Source organism: Hyla sarda, unplaced genomic scaffold, assembly GCF_029499605.1.
Source record: "Hyla sarda isolate aHylSar1 unplaced genomic scaffold, aHylSar1.hap1 scaffold_556, whole genome shotgun sequence".
In the NCBI taxonomy this organism is placed as follows: Eukaryota; Metazoa; Chordata; class Amphibia; order Anura; family Hylidae; genus Hyla; species Hyla sarda.
In genome coordinates, this window is record NW_026610568.1 from 128,876 (window position 1) to 147,667 (window position 18,792).

General features: G+C 45.4%; 1 protein-coding gene across 2 annotated transcripts in view; it reads left to right on the plus strand.

Annotated features, from left to right (window-relative positions):
* The window catches only part of LOC130339914 (cytochrome P450 2C20-like), a 125,069-nt gene that overhangs the window by 95,356 nt on the left and 10,921 nt on the right, over positions 1-18,792 (plus strand). For both annotated transcript variants that reach the window (XM_056554099.1, XM_056554100.1), the window contains exon 8: positions 15,928-16,069. In XM_056554099.1, coding sequence (XP_056410074.1) covers positions 15,928-16,069 — 142 coding nt within the window. The remainder of the gene's footprint in view (positions 1-15,927; positions 16,070-18,792) is intronic.

An 18,792-nucleotide genomic window follows, 5' to 3' on the forward strand; every position in this document is an offset into this window, starting at 1 on the left:
TTCCATTTGACCCTTCCCATCCACTTCTCCACTAATTCCCCTTTTCTTGCCTCTCCCCTTACCTCCCTTGCTCATATCCCCCCTCCCCTGTCTTTCCTTGGCTCCCTTCCTCTCTTACCCTGTACCCTCCTCCCCTCACCACCCCCTCCTATTTGTTTTTGTTATCCTCCATATGGTTCTGATGTTGAAGTGAGTGTTGCTTCCCTACTCAATGGCTGTAGTGTAGTCAGGATTAACGTGTTGCCCTTGTGCCTGGAAGTTCATTGTGGCGACCCGTCCAGCCGGTATTGTGATGTGTTTCTGGTTTTGTTAAGGTTGGCAGTGGAACGCTGCGGTATGATCAATTCAGCGTGTCTGTGTAACACACACAGACACGCAGCCATCCTCTCTCTCTGCAGTGAATGGCATGGAATGAGCAGCGACAAAATGGCTGCCAATTATATGGGGCTGTGATATGGTTCTGATGTCATATGGTTCTGATGTTGAAGTGAGTGTTGCTTCCCTACTCAATGGCTGTAGTGTAGTCAGGATTAACATGTTGCCCTTGTGTCTTGGACGTAGCTGGTCGAGGGGTGCCTGGAAGTTCATTGTGGCGACCCGTCCAGCCTGTATTGTGATGTGTTTCTGGTTTTGTTAAGGTTGGCAGTGGAACGCTGCGGTATGATCAATTCAGCGTGTCTATGTAACACACACAGACACGCAACCATCCTCTCTCTCTGCAGGGAATGGCATGGAATGAGCAGCCACAAAATGGCTGCCGATTATATAGGGCTGTGACATCACAGGGGTCAATGAATGCTGATAGGCTGCATCCTGCATGTGATTCAGGGTCATCCCGCCTACTTGCCTTCCCAGCATCCCCTGCCCCATGTACTGACATGTGGATATGCCATTTTAAGTGTCCTGGAGCATGGAACGCTGTAAAATGGAGTTTAGTGAAGCTATTCACGCAATAGAATCGCAGCGATATTCGCATTCATTGCAAATTGCAATTCATAACGAATTCGGGTTCGTCTGCTTCGATTCGCTCATCTCTAATCATCGGACATGAACAGAGGACTTAGTGGTCATGAACAGAGGACTCTATAGATCTGTGGTCATGAACAGAGGTCACTATAGATAAGTAGACATGTACAAAACTCAAGAGATCAGAATACACTTTCCCTTTTGGCGCTCATTATTTTCTTCTTCTCTCCCTGCCCACGGTCATGCATATTTCTTCTCTTCTGTTTTTGTTCTTTCCTCTTTCTGGGTCCTCGGTAGGTCCTCAGCCTCTTTACTTTTACCTGGATTATGTGTAGCGTCTTGTCACATAATATCAGGGGGTTTAACATCCTCTTTAAGAGGAAAATGGCCTTCCTGGATTATGCTTCTTACATTCTGGACTTTATCTGTTTGCAGGAGTCCCATTTCACCAAATCTTTCTTCCTTGCCTTCCTGCACTCCCTGCAGTATCATAGGGTGTTTCAGGCATCTTATGTGTCCAAATCTAGAGGAATTGTGACACTACTGCATAACTCCTTCCCTTTCTCTCTCAAAAAAAATCATGTGGATCCTTCAGGTAGATACCTACTCCTGGAGAGTCTTTACCATGATACTTCTATATATTTAGTTAATTCATACGCCCCCTACAGATGACCCCATTTCATTATTCATCACTATGAGTACCAAATTTCAGTCCCTTCAATATGAGATCCTGATCTGGTGTGGTTCTTTCCAGGTTACAGATGTCATGTCTGTATTGGTCTGTGTTCACACACACACAGCTATTGCTTGCTTGTGTGTGAACAGTTTTGTGTTTCCTGGCCAGGGAACGGTTTAATGTTTCTGGCCTTTTCAGCCCAGGCCTCTGTTAGCCAATAGCCTTTCGGGTGTGTCTATTAAATGTCAGCCCAGGCTAGCCTCTGATTGCTGGTGATTAGAGATATCCTCATTATACCCTGTCTTGCTAACATGTTGGACATGCGGCTAATGGAGACTGGGTGAAACACTCTTTGTTTGTGCTTTTATCTACTATATCTGTTTTAGCATGCACCTTTGTATTTTCTGGTTTTAGCCATGTTATTGGGCATGCTCTTAGTAGATTTTAAGTTGTGTTTTTATAGTCGGTTTTAGGATTTATTATCCTTTCTGTTATGTGTCTGTTCACACTATGTCTGAGTATGCTCTGTATGTTATACCTGTTTGGTATCCTGGTTTGTGTTCAGTGTGAACAGTGTCCTATCTGGCATCCCTGTTTCTGGTCCATGGGGACTTGGAGTCTACTGGACGTTCCTGAGGGATTGCGGTTTCCTGTCTATATCCTGTGTATCTATATATCCCTGATCCCTGTCCATGGGGAATCCAGGGAATTGAGAATTAGTACAAGATATCTCCCTGCTCCAAGGTGGACTCTGGGAGATTGCTTTCTAGTATCAAGACATTCCTGTTTCTACTGGAGGTATCTGGGGGATTGTGATAATTCCTGTTTAGCTATAGATTCCTGTTTGTGGTCCATGGACTTGGAGTCAATTGGACATTCTGGGGGATTATGCTATATTCCTGTCTGTTCCTATACTCTGTTGACTTATCCGTTTTCCTGTCTGGTGTTTTGAACTCTATTTGTTATTAGTTCTTGTATTCTGATGTCTTCAGTTTTGTACATGTCTACTTATCTATAGTGACCTCTGTTCATGACCACAGATCTATAAAATCCTCTGTTCATGACCACTGACTCCTCTGTTCATGTCCGATGATTAGAGATGAGCGAATCGAAGCAGACAAACCCGAATTCATTATGAATTTCAGGATTTATTCAATTTGCAACAAATGCGAATATCGCCGCGCTTCTATCGCGTGAATAGCTTCACTAAACTCCATTTTACAGCGTTCCATGCTCCAGGACACCTAAAATGGCATATCCACATGTCAGTACATGGGGCATGGGATGCTGGGAAGGCGGGAAGGCAAGTAGGCGGGGTGACATTGAATCACATGCAGGATGCAGCCTATCAGCATTCATTGACCCCTGTGATGTCACAGCCCTATATAATCGGCAGCCCTTTTGTGGCTGCTCATTCCATGCCATTCACTGCAGAGAGAGAGGATGGCTGCGTGTCTGGTCTGTGTGTGTTACACAGACACGCTGAATTGATCATTCCGCAGCGTTCCACTGCCAACTGCTAGTTACATCAGCGTTGTAGACAGAAAGCAGTGCAGTGCTTTCCTTGTTATCACGGATAAGGATTTTTACGTCAGTCATGAACCTCACAGTCACTTGATTCAGCATTTTATCAAAGAGGGGCAGATAGCTTTTCATTGCCTCATACATATCAACAAGCTGCCTGAACTTCATGAACCGCATCACAGGAGGCAGGAATGATTTTTCAGCGCAATTCTGTGTATTTTTCCTACAAGAAATCATCTGCTGCTTATACTAGTCTGTAGACAGTATAATAACCAGCAGTTCACACCATTCTTAATACTCTGTGACAGAGTTCAATTATTATTATTATTTTTTTTTTGTGGTACTGCACTGTTGTGTCCTGCTGCTGTGCAAAAATAAGTTTTTTCAGCGGACTGTAGTGCATTTTTCTGCCCTCATACCTGCATACCACATACCTACATCAAAGCAATCTACTATTTTCTATCTGTAAATCTGTAACAAGTCTAGATACTGGGAAAGTCTATGCAAAAGTAATCACCGGCAGGTGTTTTACGAAAATACATTTTCCAAGGGTACTGTAGCGCATTTTTTTGCCCTCATACGTGCATACCACATGCCTACATCTAAGTAGTGCACTTTTTTGTACCTGTTAATCTGTAACAAGCCTACATACAGTGAAAGGCCAGGGAAAACTAATCACTGGCTGTTGTTTTATGAAAATACGTTGTACAAGTGTTCTGTAGCGCATTTTTTTTGTTGCCCTCGTACGTGCATACCACATACCTACATCTAAGTAGTGTACCACATTGTACCTGTTAATCTGTCAAGGGCCTACATACGGTGAAAGTCCAAGCAATAGTACTCACCGGCTGGTGTTTTTACAAAAATACAGAGTTTATAATGCAAATTGTAGCGCATTTTTCTGCCCTCATCAGTGCATACCGCACACGTACATCTAAGCAGTGTACCCTTTTGTACCTGTTAATCTGTCAAGGGCCTACATACTGTGAAAGTCCAAGCAATAGTACTCACCGGCTGGTGTCTTACAAAACTTACAGAGTTTTTAGGCTCATTGTAGCGCATTTTTCTGCCCTCCCAAATGCATACCGCATACGTACATCTAATTATTGTACTATTTTCTACCTGTTAATCAGTCAAGGGCCCACATACTGTGAAAGCCCAAGCAATAGTACTCACCGGCTGGTGTTTTACAAAAATACAGAGTTTTTTAGGCGTATTGTAGCGCATTTTTCTGCCCTAATGAGTGCATAACGCATACCTACATCTAAGTAGTGTACTATTTTGTACTTGTTAATCTGTCAAGGGCCTAGATACTGTGAAATGACAGCCAATAGAACACACCTGCTGCTGTTCTAGACAAATACTGTTTTAAGTATAGTGAAGCGTATTGTATTCCCCTCATATACGCAATAAGTATGTCAGGAAGAGTATTGCGAGGACGTGCACAGAGGAGTGGCAGAGGCCTAAATTCATCAGGCGCAGGCAGAGGTCGCAGCAGAGTAGGGGTGTGTGGCAACCAGTGTTGCAGCGAGAGGTCTGAGCTCCTGGTGTCAGCAAGCAGTCGTGTCGCGACCAGCAACCCAGCAGCGGTGATTGATTGGTTCACTCGGTCATCCATTTCATCTCAAGTGACATCCGACACCCCCAGTCAACAGTCGGTGGGTTCCTCACACTCAACCCTCAGTTGGCATGGCCCTCATACTGCTGCTGCCACCTCCAGGCTCTGTCATTGAGCTGCTCTATGGTCTCCTCATGCTATTGCTACCACCTCCTGGCTCTGTCATTGTGCCGCAATATGGTCTCCTCATGCTGATGCTGCAACCTGCAGGCTCTCTCATTCTGCTGCTCTATGATCTCCTCATGCTAATGCTACCACTTCCATGCTCTGTCATTGTGCCACCATATGGTCTCCTCATGCTGATGCTACCACCTCCAGGATCTGTCATTGTGCCGCCATATAGTCTCCTCATGGTGATGCTACTACCTCCAGGCACTGTCATTGTGCCGCCATATGGTCTCCTCATGCTGATACTGCCACCTCCAGGCTCTATAATTGTGCTGCTCTATGGTCTCCTCATGCTGATGCTGCCACCTCCAGGCTCTATAATTGTGCTGCTCTATGGTCTCCTCATGCTGATGCTACCACCTCCAGGCTCTCTCATTGTGCTGCCATGGATACTGCAAAATCTAATTAAGGTGCTGGTCCCCAGTTTCAGAAATTCCTTGCATTAAGGTCACTTTCAGGACTCCTAATGCCACCTCCAGGCTGTGCCATTCAGCCACTATATGGTATCCTCATGCTTCAGCCACCTCCAGGCTGTGCCATTCAGATACTATATGGGCTTCTTATGCTTTCCCCACCTCCAGGCTGTGTCATTCAGCCAATATATTGTTTTCTGAGGCTGCTGGGACTGTCTTGGATATTACCTACAATTTTTTATGGTAGCACTAGCAAACATACATGCTCAATAAAGATTTCAATATTGATCTTTTAATGTTAATGGTTGTGAAGTCCTCTTATGTACACATCCTGCTGACTGATCCAGGCTGTGTGTTTCAGGAACTACTTGGCATACTGATGCTGCTGGGCCTGTGCCTAAATGTTTTGGATGTTAGCACTAGCTAACATGCATGTTCTATACATATTTCAATATTCACCTTTTAATGTTAGTAGTTATTAAGCCCTCTTGTGCACTTCTGCTGCTGCCTGATCCAGGCTGTGTGTTTCAGCAACAATATGGTTTAGTGATGCTTCTGGGCCTGTGCCTAAAATGTTTAGATTTTAGCACTAGCTATACAGATTTCAACATTAACATAATGGGTTGTGAAGCCGTCTTGTAAACTCATGCTGATGCCTGCTCCAGGCTGTGTGTTTCAGGAACTACTTGGCTTAGTGTTGCTGCTGGGCTTGGGCCTTACATTTTTGGATGTTAGCACTAGTTTACATACATGCTTAATTAAGATTTCAACATTGATCTTTCAATCTTAGGGGTTATGAAACCTTCTTGTGCACTCCTGCTGCGGACTGCTCCTGTCTGTGTCATTCAGCAACTACATGGTTTAGTGATGCTGTTGGGCCTATATATGTTTATGATAGCACTAGGTACCATACATCTTCAATGGAAATTTCAAAATTCATCTTTTATTCTGGGAGATTGTGGGGCCCTATTGTCTCCTTATCTGCCGCCAACTCCAGGCTGTGCCATTCAGACACTATATGGTCTCCTCATGCTTCAGCCACCTCCAGGCTGTGTCATTCAGCCTCTATATGGTCTCCATATATTGACTGTGTATTGTAGGAAACTGTAGGGAAATGTGGCTATTCTTGAGTTACTCTCCCAGCATTATTGCTATGTTGATACCAAACCAGTAATAAAAGGAATATTGCAAAGGACTAGCAGAAACAAGGAACTGTGGATACTGACCACTGGCTGTTGGAATTGACTGACAATCCAGGTGGTAGATTTACCATTTTTAAGTTCCTCAGTTCCAGTAGGCTTTAAGTCGTTTATACTTTGTTGTGATTCTTCAGTTGCAGAATTAAGTTGTATCATGTTTTCCTGTTCCTTCGATGAGCTAACGTTACTGGAACACACAATACTCATATTTTCATCTAACGAAGGATCCTTTTCTTCAGAAAACGTATCTATCCTTTTATTATTTTGAATGTCAGGTGGTATTCTGACAATTTTTGTGAAGCCCTGGGGTCTCCTCATGCTTCAGCCAACTCCAGGCTCTGCCATTCAGACACTACATGGTCTCCTTCTACTGATGCCACCTCCAGGCTCTGTCGTTGTGCTGACATGTGACATGGGACTCCTTGTTTGATTAGGCCCTTTGTATCCACACACAGGGGCCTGGGCCACTAAAACGTAGGAGTTAAAAGTTCCATTTCAAAATCCTCAATTTCAAATTTTAAATTCTTGTATTTCAATGGTCTCCTCATGCTTCAGCCACCTTCAGGCTATACCATTCAGACACTACATGGGCTCCTTATGCTTTCTCCACCTCCAGGCTGTGTCATTCAGCCAATATATTGTTTTCTGATGCTTCTGGGACTGGGATATTAACTCCAAATATGTTCTGGTAGCGCTAGCTAACATAAATGCTTAATTGAGATTTCAAGCTTGATCTTTCTGGCCTTACATTTTTGGATGTTTAGCACGAGCTAAATACATGCTTAATAGAAATGTCAACATTGATCTTTCAATGTAAGGGGTTATGAAATCCTCAGGTGTACTGCTGATGCCTGACTGTGTGTTTAAGGAACTACTTGGCTTACTGATGCTGCTGGGCTTGGGCCTTAAATTTTTGGATGGTAGCACTAGCTAACATGCATCTTCAATAGATATTTCATCATTCACCTTTTAATGTTAGGGGTAGTGAATCCCTTGTGTACTCATGCTGCTGCCTGCTCCTGTATGTGTCATATAGCAACTACATGGTTTAGTGATGCTGTTGAGCCTAGGACATTACCTATATATGTCTATGGTAGCACTAGGTGCCATACATCTTCAATTGAAATTTAAAATTTCATCTTTTATTATTAGAGATTGTGAGGCCCCATTGTCTCCTCATGTGCCGCCAACTCCAGGCTGTGCCAATCAGACACTATATGGTCTCCTCATGCTTCAGCCAACTCCAGGCTGTGCCATTCAGGCAATATATGGTTTACTGATGCTGCTGGGACTGGGTCTCGAAATAAAAATGTTGTTATGGTAGCACTAGCTACCCAAAATCTTCTGTTTAAATTTCAGAATTCATCTTGTAATCTTAGGGATTGGGAAGGCCTAGTGTCTACTCATGCTGCTGCCAACTCCTGGCTGTGCTATTCAGACACTATATGGTCTCCTCATGCTGCCAACACCTCCACGTTGTGTCATTCAGCCACTTTTTGGTCTCTTCATGCTGCCAACACGTCCCCACTGTGTCATTCAGCCACTGTATGGTCTCCTCATGCTGCCAACATGTCCACACTGTGCCATTCAGCCACTATATGGTCTCCTCATGCTGCCAACACCTCCACGCTGTGTCATTCAGCCACTATATGGTCTCCTCATGCTGCCAACACCTCCACGCTGTGTCATACAGCCACTATATTGGCATCCACATGCTTCTGCCACCTCCACGCTGTGTCATTCAGCCACTTTATGGTTTCCTCATGCTGACAACACCTCCACGCTGTGTCATTCAGCAACTATATGGTCTCCTCATACTGATGCCACCTCCAGGCTCTGTCATTTTGCAACTCTGCGGCAGTGATACTAAAAGCGATGCCGGTAATCTGCATTTTATTCTGAATAACAGTATTATTTCACTAACCCAGCACACTCCATATGCTTGTTAGAGCACAGCAAAGTGTTCTACACCCCTATTGAGGCTTTCTGTAGTCCAGAAATAGACGTTTTTAATATAGATTCCCCACAAATAAATTTGTATCGAAACAAATTTTTTTGAAAAATTCGGCAAATTGGCCGAATCGAATTTTTGAAAAGTTCGCTCATTTCTACCAATGATTTTTAGTGTCCTCTGTTCATGTCCGTTGATGGTGTCCTCTGTGGTGCTCTCTGATCTGTGTCCTCTGAACTTATATACTCTAGAGTTATATGTTCCTGTTAGTTTTCTGGTTGGTGACCGACTATTTATTAGTGTGTGTGTTTTTATTAGGCCCCAGCACTTTACTTCAGGAAGGGACCTGCACACAGTTGTCGATTCACAATGGATGGGCAAGTAGGCAGGGTAGGCTCACTCTCCCTGTCCCCCAGTCGGTCCCTAACAATAGACCTGGCAGACACCTCGTGCAAACACAATCTGGCACAGATGGGTTATGCCTATTATTCACCGGCCCACCAGTTCTATACCCGCACTAATTGGGTCCTCACTAACACATCTACAATCACAGCTCTTCAATACACCAATATGTCCATTGTGCATGGTCGTACCACAATGTTGTGCTGGCGTTTTTTTGTTTTCATACGTGGGACCACGCACCGTACTCCTGGGGGCTCAATCAGTCATTGCTGTGTAGACCTCAGACTAAAGCGGAGAATGCTTCTGCAATTTCTTATTTTTCTAGCGATGTCCAACCGGACTTTAACCCTGGTTGGGTCTCTATGGCCCATAAGGCTGTCATTAGAGAAAAATTCATTGAGATTGCCTCTGGCCCTAAACAGCCTTGCACAGGCACAAGCCCTTTTGGAGAATAAACTTGCCAGGTTGGTCACGGCCCATATCACTGATCCAGCCCTTACCTGATGCATACCATTCGTGCCACCATGCTACAGCTTGATGCAGTCCTGAGCTACTATTGCGGTGGACTCAGGCCACTTATTATAAGTGGGCTAACAAACCTGACAAATTACTGACATCTATGTTAAGGCAGAGGAAACGGATTAACATGGTCCACAGGATTCAAATGAACCCGGGTGTTTCTTCTTCCAATCCTTTTCGTATTTATGATTCTTTTCACTTCACTCTCTATAGCCCGGGTTCTCAACCCGTGGTATGTGTACTCCTAGGGGTACGCCACGGGTTGAGCTGGGGTACGCAAAAGCCCTGTCAAATACCGGCCATGCATTGGCTAGTATTTGACAGCGTATAGCTGCGGCAGCTCACTGTACAGTCGCGCGGCCCAAGCTGCGGCCGCAGCTACTGTGGGTGAGCTGCCGGGGAGATGGGTAACCTCCCCTGAAGTTGCGCGGAGTTGCCGCTCAGTGCAGGAGGACGTCACACGTCAGTGCGGCCCAGCCGAACGGGATGCGCTGCATCAAGTAGCAGCAAACAGGGTCCCGCCAGAGGCCAGGTAAAAAGAAAAAAAAGTTAATAACAACTGTGTGGGCCAGAGGGGGGATGTATTGGACAGAGGGGGGGGATGTATTGGATGGAGGGGGGGTGTATTGGATGGAGGGGGAATGTATTTGATGGAGGGGGGGTGTTGGATGGAGGGGGGTGTATTGGACGGAGGGGGGATGTATTGGACAGAGGGGGGGTGTATTGGATGGAGGGGGGTGTATTGGACGAAGGGGGGGTGTATTGGATGGAGGGGTGGTGTATTAGATGGAGGGGTGGTGTATTGAACGGAGGGGGGGTGTATTGGACGGAGCACAAGGCAATAAGATGGAGGGGGAGAAAGATAATGGTGGGGGAGAGGGATAATGGCAGAGGGGGATGGGGAGTAATAAAGCACAATGCATTAAAATGTAATGCCTTGTGCTTTATAACTCCCCATCCCCCTCGTCCCCCCCTCCGTCATTATCCCTCTCCCCGTCCATCTTAATGCCTTGTGCTTTATCACTCCTCATCCCACCTCATCACCCCTCCGCCATTATCCCTCTCCCCCTCCATCTTAATGCCCTGTACTTTATTACTCCTCATCCCCCCTCCACCATTATCCCTCTCCCCCTCCATTTCATGATGAGGGGGGGATGAGGGGGAAATAAAGCACAAGGCATTAAGATGGAGGGGGAAAGGGATAATGGCGGAGGGGGGATGTGAAGTAATAAAGCACAAGGCATTAAAATGTAATGCCTTGTGCTTTATTACTCCCCATCCCCCCCCCCTCATATACCCCCTTGCGCCATTCCCGCTTTGTCTGATCCCTTTTTGCCATATCGGATAATAATGGCACAAGATTAAGTTGGAGGGGGGGGAAATGGCAAAAGGGGATCAGAGGGAGGGGGAAATAATGACACAAGGGCATTAATATGGAGGGGGGGGGGGTTGATTATCCCCTTGTGCTATTATTCCCCCTCCATCTTAATCCCCTTTTGCCCTTTTTCCCCCCTCCATATTAATCCCCTTGTACCATTATTATCCGATATGGCAAAAGGGGATCAGAGGAAGGGGGAATGACGCAAGGGGATTAAGATGGAGGGGGGGAAATAGCGCAAGAGGATCAGAGGGAGGGAGGAATAATGGCACAAGAGATTAAGATGGAGGGGGGGTTGATAATCCCCCTCCATCTTAATCCCCTTGTGTTATTATTCCTCCTCCATCTTAATCCCCTTGTGCTATTATTACCCCTCCATCTTTATCCCTTTGTGTTATTATTCCTCCTCCATCTTAATCCCCTTGTGCCATTATTCCCCCCCATCTTAATCCCCCTGTGCTATTATTCCTCCTCCATCTTTATCCCCTTGTGCTATTAATCGTCCTCCATTTTATTCCCCTTGTGCTATTAATCGTCCTCCATCTTAATCCCCTTGTGCCATATTGGATAATAATGGCACAAGGGGATTAAGATGGAGGGGGAATAATAGCACAGGGGGATTAAGAGGGGGGTAGTGGCACAAGGGGATTAAGATGGAGGGGGGATAATAGCACAAGGGGATTATGATGGAGGGGGGGAATAGTGGCACAAGGGGATTAAGATGGAGGGGAGAATAATGGCACAAGGGGAGTAAAATGGAGAAGGGGGGAAGTGGCACAAGCGGATTAAGATGGAGGGGGGATAATAGCACAAGGGGATTAAGATGGAGAGGGAATGCGTTAGTATAAAGGTAAGAACAAGCCTTTTGTCCGCTAGTACCCCTTGCGCATGTTCCGTATGAGGGGGTAACCACGGACATACTTTCAGACTTTGGGGTACAGTCACCAAAAAGGTTGAGAACCACTGCTCTATAGGGAATGAGCTTCCCCTACCAAGGAAGCGGTTGATGCCTTCTTATCTTCTGTTAACTTCCCATCTCTAACACAGTCACAGAGGGACTCCTAAATGCTCCAGTGACATTGGAGGAGATGGTAGCTCTTATCTTGGCTATGAAACTGTGGTGGCCCAGTATGGGACATGTTACCCTGTCAGGCAGCCTCCTTCAGTGTCCCCAGGGCCCCTTGCACCTGTTTCCCCCCTGTATATATGTTCTGCAGTGTATTGTGTTATAAAATGTGTTGTATCTTTAAGAGTGACCTATGAGCTCCCTGCTAGTCTCCCCCATATAAGCCCTGGGTGGAGTTAGCTCTCTCTCTCTTTCCTTACAAGTCTTTGCTGAGGTGCAGTACAGTCATGCTTAGTGTGTGTGTGTCCAGAGCGTTGGAGGCCTCAAAGTCAAGTCCTGCAGCCACAATCAATTCAAGAAAGCTAAAGACTTTACCAACTGTCTATCCTCAGTAAAGCTACCATTGTCCGTAACTTGGCGTCGGAGTCTTTATTGCCCCCGTGCCTAGCCCAGGATGCAGCGGTATACCTTCGGGTGGTTTTAGGCTAAACCACACCCTGGCGTCATGAATACAAGGGGTTAATGTCATCTGTCCTTGGGGTAACAACATCTGCTTTCATCACACCCCGCTACCATAAAACTAAGTAAGGCGCTGGGGCCTGATGGACTCTCCGCACTGTACTACAAAAAAAATTCTACTATTCTTCCCCCTCATACCACCTCTTTCTGTAATAAACTTGTCTCTGGCTGTGACGGTGAGCGCTCCTGTCCATTGCTCTGACCACGAGTGCTTACCTCCCCAATTCTCACTTGCCCCCGCTATGGCCCTGTCTCCTGCTGCTGGCGGGGCTGGGATTCGTATAAGGAGAAACACCCGCATGCGAATCCCAGCCTGTCACTCACCCCATCCTCTGCCTCGCTGCTCTGGCACACGTGTTCCCGTCCCCAAGGCCAAGCACGCACTGGAGCTCGGAGATTTAAAGGGCCAGTACGCCCAATAATTAAGTAAACACCTGTGGCTCAGTTATAAATTCCTCGACCTTCCACACTTCCCTGCCGGATTGTCAGTCCCTTAGCCTGAGATTAAGAGTTCCCAATTGTCTGTTTGCCTTGCCCGTGTATTTTGACCCTTCCACAACGTTATTTGACTATGCACCCTTGCCACCTGCCTTGACCTTCTGCTAAGTCCGACTACGCCTCTTTCTCATCCTTCTGTACCACGTCTTGCCCAGTTACCTGTGTGGTCGAGTCATATCTGGGGTAGTGACCTGTGTGTCGCCTACCGCAGCAAGCCCATCCTGCCTTGCGGCGGCCACTGGCGAAGAACAGCGGCCCCTTAGACTCCGCTCCCCAATACGGCCCGTGTCATCTGCCACACAGGTTAGAGGATCCACATCCAGCAGCGTTACTCCCATGTCTTCTGACTTTGTTCAAGCATCTTTAGCAGTCATCCGTTAACCTAAAGAAGGTCCTCTTCTACCTTCTAATTATCCACCTCTCTCTCTCTCTTCAATCTTGATGGTAAACTCTTTACCTCCATACCTGCTCAGTGTATGAACTTCCTTCTCCCTAGCTTGATTCTCAATGACCAGGTGAGTTTTATCCAAGGAACACAAGCCCCCGATAACATCAGGAAGGTGTTTAACATTGTCCATTTGGCTGATGTCCCCACTGAGTTAAAGCACTACACCATCACTCTTCACCTTGGCACTCACCCTTGGCATCTCAGCCTTCTGGCTAGGATCAGGATCAGCCAGATAACCAGGCAGTAACTCACTGCATCATTCATTTTTTATTTGTATGTCCCCTTTTATCCCTGTGCCACGTTTGTTGTGTCCATGTTCAATAGGATGGTCTGGCTGTCTGGTTCCTCACCTCCCTGCAACTCTGGGCATCTCGGCTTCAGCAGAGAAGCCATCAGTATATGGCTCCTTGGCTGACATCTTGATTAAAGCCTATGTTGATGTCAGGAGCCCTTGCGGTCCCTTAGTAGCTTCGGCGAAAATGAAAATCGAACCTGGACCCTTGCAGGTGCCTTCTGGCCCGGAAGGAAAGGGTAGGTTTGTTGGGGGGCCTCTCACCTTTCGGAGAAGGGCTTGTGATGGACCACATCATCGTGCACATTTTTCTTGCACTTGGGTGATAGAGAGCACATGTCTCGGCTCTTAATAAAAAAAAATTATGTCTCCTCTACTCTCCTTACTTATCTGGGGCTAGATATTGAAAAAGCTTTTGATTTGGTGTCATATCTGTTTCTATTCGGTGTACTTCACCATATGGGGTTCACCAGTCCGTTTTTGAATTCCTTACTCTCTCTCTCTCTTCCTTCTCTAAGGCTTTCCTTAAGCTTTCTTCCCTGGAGACGAAACCTATCCATTTTGAGAGAGGAACTCACCAGGGGTGCCCCTTGTCTCCTGCTTTATTCGCTCTGGTTATGGAGCCCCTGGCGACACTCATTAGGGATCACCCTAACAGTAAGGGAGTTCAGATAGCCCCATACTCCTATAAAACTAATCTCTTTGCTGATGGCTTGCTGCATACCTGTACCTCCCCTCTGATTTCTCTTCCCAATTTGTTTGCACTTTTGGACTGGTTCACTTCAGCACGGAGGCTGAAAGTGAATAGGTCCAAATCGGATGTTCTTTACTGTCATACCCCTCCACTGACTCCTCTCCTCTCACTTAAGTTTGACCTTTCTTCCTCTTTCATTCCTAATCTGGACATATCCACTTGATAAAGAAATTTGAGAGTTTATGACGAGATGGGATTTTTTCCATATTTCGTGACTTAGTCGTAATCACTCGGTCAAAATGGTAATTCCGCCCCACCTTCTTTATCCATTTCATACCATTAAATCTCCAGGATCTTCGCTCTCTTTAGTCCGATATCTTTTTTTATTCTGGCACGATTGTAGACCCCGGATCCTCTGGACAATGATCACAAGTCCTTGGATGGCTTGTCAGTTCCCAATTTAGTGAAATACTATCAGGCAGCTAGAGTCGCTCAACTTTTACTCTGCAATGCCCACACTGGCTCCACAGCCCCCACCCTCCTGACCCTGCAAAGACTCTTCGAGTCTCCCAGGCCTTTTCCTTTTTGCATTCTTTGGCTAAGCCTTCCACCTCTATCACCACCTTCTTATTTAAAGCGCTGGCCTTATATACCCCCTTTTTCCCTGGTTCTCTGTCCCTGGTGTATTTTACACTTAACCGCCCCAGCTCAGAGGGTAAACTTCCTTTTATGACCCAATGGCAAGCTGAATTGGGTTTTACTCTATCTCTGCCAAAATGGCTGTTATGCTGTCAACAGGTGGCAAAGGGCAGTTGGCAGGTCTTCCTGGCGGAGACGGCCCTCAAGGTCCCACATAGGACATATTATGTTCCTTTTCAGCTTCATTCTATCTACCCCTCTATCTCGCCTCTATGCTTTATGTGATGTCAAGTCGTTGATTCTATGGGACATGTCTGGTGGCAATGTCCAGTGGTGGCTGCCTTTTGGAAAAGGTTAAAAATCTTGTGTGAATTGAAATATAGAAAAACGCAGACAGGGTCACACATCTACAACATGCACAGTGATCCTAGGCTTCTCAGCAACATTTATTAAACTAACAGGTTGTTAGTGTAATTGAATATCATGAAGTGCAAGGCCACTAGCCATGTCGCGGCTACCTGTAAGGTTACAAATCTAGTTTCTAGGGTTCTAGGCATCTGTTGCCCATTATGCCCGGAAGTTTGCCTTCTGGGTGATAGGCCTTCCACGATGCGTTTTGCACAATTTTTCATGTTAGCATGTCAATGTAAGGAACTGTCCAGAGCAGGAGAGGTTTGCTATGGGGATTTGCTCCTGCTCTGGACAGTTCCTGACATGGACAGAGGTATCAGCAGAGAGCACTGTGGTCAGACAGAAAATAAAATTAAAAAAAAGAACTTCCTGTGGAGCATACAGCAGCTGATAATTAGTAATTTACAAATCTGTTTAACTTTCTGGCACCCAAAAAAATAAATAAATAGTTTTTCACCGAAGTACCCCTTTAAGTTTAGGAACAGTAACCATGACCCCTTACCTGACAAGGATATGGAAGGTAACATTTTGATATTGTTTTAACAGGGAACCACTATATTTCCTCTTATTGGCTCAGTGTTAGCAGATCCAGACTGCTGGAAGACTCCTTATGATTTTGATCCAGAAAACTTCTTGGACCAGAATGGATTGTTCTGTATACAGGATGCTTGGATGCCATTTTCAGCAGGTATGTTGGATTTTGTACTTTAAAATGGCTGGCTCATGACTTTGTCCTCCACAATGCCATAAAATGCCCCCTATCCAGTCACAATGCACCTTTTATATTAGAGAAATCACAATGAAGTGCTGCTATGCTTTACAGTAAAACATAGTTTACCTTACAGCCTACCAGCAGCACAGATGGTGTTATTCTACCCCACGCAAACTGATAGGACTGGTGAAAATGTTTTTCAGAATTACCCACCAACATGTAAGGAAAGCAGTAGTTAGCTCCATAAACCTCCTATAAAGTGAGAGATTACTCCCTGTCAACTGTTTTTTTTTTTGTTTTTATGTCCCCACCGATCCGAAAGGGTGCATTAACATCACGATTTTGCTATACATTTTTTTCTAGGAAAACCGTATAGAAAACCGTATACATAGACATCCCATACAAAAATGTATGCAACAAGAAGCATCCGGTTGTATACGTATATGGTCGTGTATGGTTTTGTGTGTTTTTGTTTACCGTACACAAAACTGCAGTCTACTACGGTTTTGTGTCCTGTTTAGAAACTGTATTTACCTTTTTTTTTTTTTTACATTGAAGTCACTGAAAAACAGGATAGTGACATACGGTTATGGATATGATTTATTCTTGCACATGAAAACCACACCTACTATCCTTTGAATTTCAATAAAACAATCTGAACTTTATTGCAAGAAAGTGTTAATGAGTTTGCATACTGTTTTGAAGCATACGTTTTCCTAAAAAAAACTGATTGAAAATAATATGGCAAAATCGTGATGTGAAGGCACCCTAAGACTGGTGGTGATCTCTCTCTCTGTTTGTTTTCTGCCCCAGCTACCTGGAACCAGGACATAGGGAGAGCTACTTTCTCCTCTTCTGGCTATGGTTTTTGCGGTGTAGTACTGCCATTTTTCCAGAAGTTACGCTGTTTGCATTACTTCCGGTTTCATCTCTGGTTTCCAGCAGTGTTTTGCAGCCTTGCTCCATAACCGATTATTCTTCCAGAGGAGTGGGATTTTGTTCCCTCTTCTTCTCGGTCTATATTTTTATCATTAATTTGGGGTCATTTACAGGCAATGTTTATCCTGTGTTTGGTGCCATTGTGCCCATTGTAACAGGGACTTTGCAAGTCCCCTGAATCTTGCAGAATTGTTATTTTTTCCTCTGGAGAAAACTTATAAGCTCTTGAAGTCCATCCAGTCGAGGGACCATGATGTTGACACAGGGGAGCCTTCCAAGCCCTACTCTCTGTTATGGAGAGTGGAAGAAACCCTAGAAGGAGCCAGTGTTAACCAAAAAGTTTTGGTCCATGTTTCCGAAATCTTAATTCCTGGAGTTCAGTGCCAAAGGTCGATAGGGCTTTATATAAATTATAAATTTGAGGTGCCAAGGGGTGGTGTTAGTGTAAATACCTGATCTCTTCGTGACTCCAGGGCACCGTTATCCTATACATGGTTTGAGGTTGGAGACAGCTTCTCCTGGGCCAGAAACGGGGAGTAAATGAACACACCGACGTCAGGTTACGGATAACTGTCTTTACTGAGCTGGATGCAGATGGTAATACACATACAGCTGGCTTTAGGTGAGAGAATACAGCGTAACCCCTTGGGAGCCCTGTTGCCTTGCTGGGACTTGTGATACTTCACCAAACAGATTAATGAATACTGACTTGTGAGATGGAAGAATGAATCCTGGTAGCTAGGTTCCTGTCAAGGTACTGAAGCCTTCTCCGCAGTGGAATGAACTTCCACCGAGCGAGTAATCCTTGCAGGATGACCAGTTGAGAGATCAGATTTGATCTAGGCCTCTCCTCAGAGCACATGGCATAACACACCTGTAGCTCACTCCTCCCCCCACTACATTATACAGGGGAGACTTTAGAGGTTCCCATTGGCAGGCAGGGTCACATGGAGTTCACTGCTCTCATTTAAAGATACAGTAACATAATAAAACATATATACATATAACAAGAATATAAATGATTAGAAAAATATATTACTTTGCAATAGAATGTAATCATATTTAATTTTACAGTAAGTCCTTTGGTGGACCCAACTCAGTACACTACCAAGCTGCCCGAGACAGTCCAAAGCCACTGGACAGCTATTGGCGCTGGGACACCACACATTGTGCTTCCTGCAGATGATGAGTCTAGTCTGCAAGGTCCAGTGGATAGATGTGTGAATTGTGTGCTTAGAAGAGGACACATCACCTCTTCAGCCTTGGCTATTGCTCTCTCAGAATTCATCTCCAAGTGAGAGAGCGCCATGCGCATTTGAGGCCTAAATTAGGGATTGCATAGTGGTGAACATAGGGGTATTCTACGCCAGTGATTCCCAAACAGGGTGCCTCCAGCTGTTGCTAAACTTCCAGCATGCCTAGACAGTCAGTGGCTGTCCGGAAATGCTGGGAGTTGTTGTTGTTTTGCAACAGCTGGAGGCTCCGTTTTGGAAACACTGCCGTACGGTATGTTTTTCATTTTTATTGGGGGGGGGGGGGGACAGTGTAAGGGAGTGTATATGTAGTGTTTTACCCTTTATTTTGTGTAAGTGTGGTGTAGTGTAGTGTTTTTAGGGTACATTCGCACTGGCGGAGGTTTACTGTGAGTTTCCCGCTAGGAGTTTGCGCTGTGGCAGAAAATTTGCTGCAGCCCAAACCTGAAGCAGGAAACCCACTGTAAACCCGCCTGCCTGTCCGTACATTCACATGGGGGGGCAAAC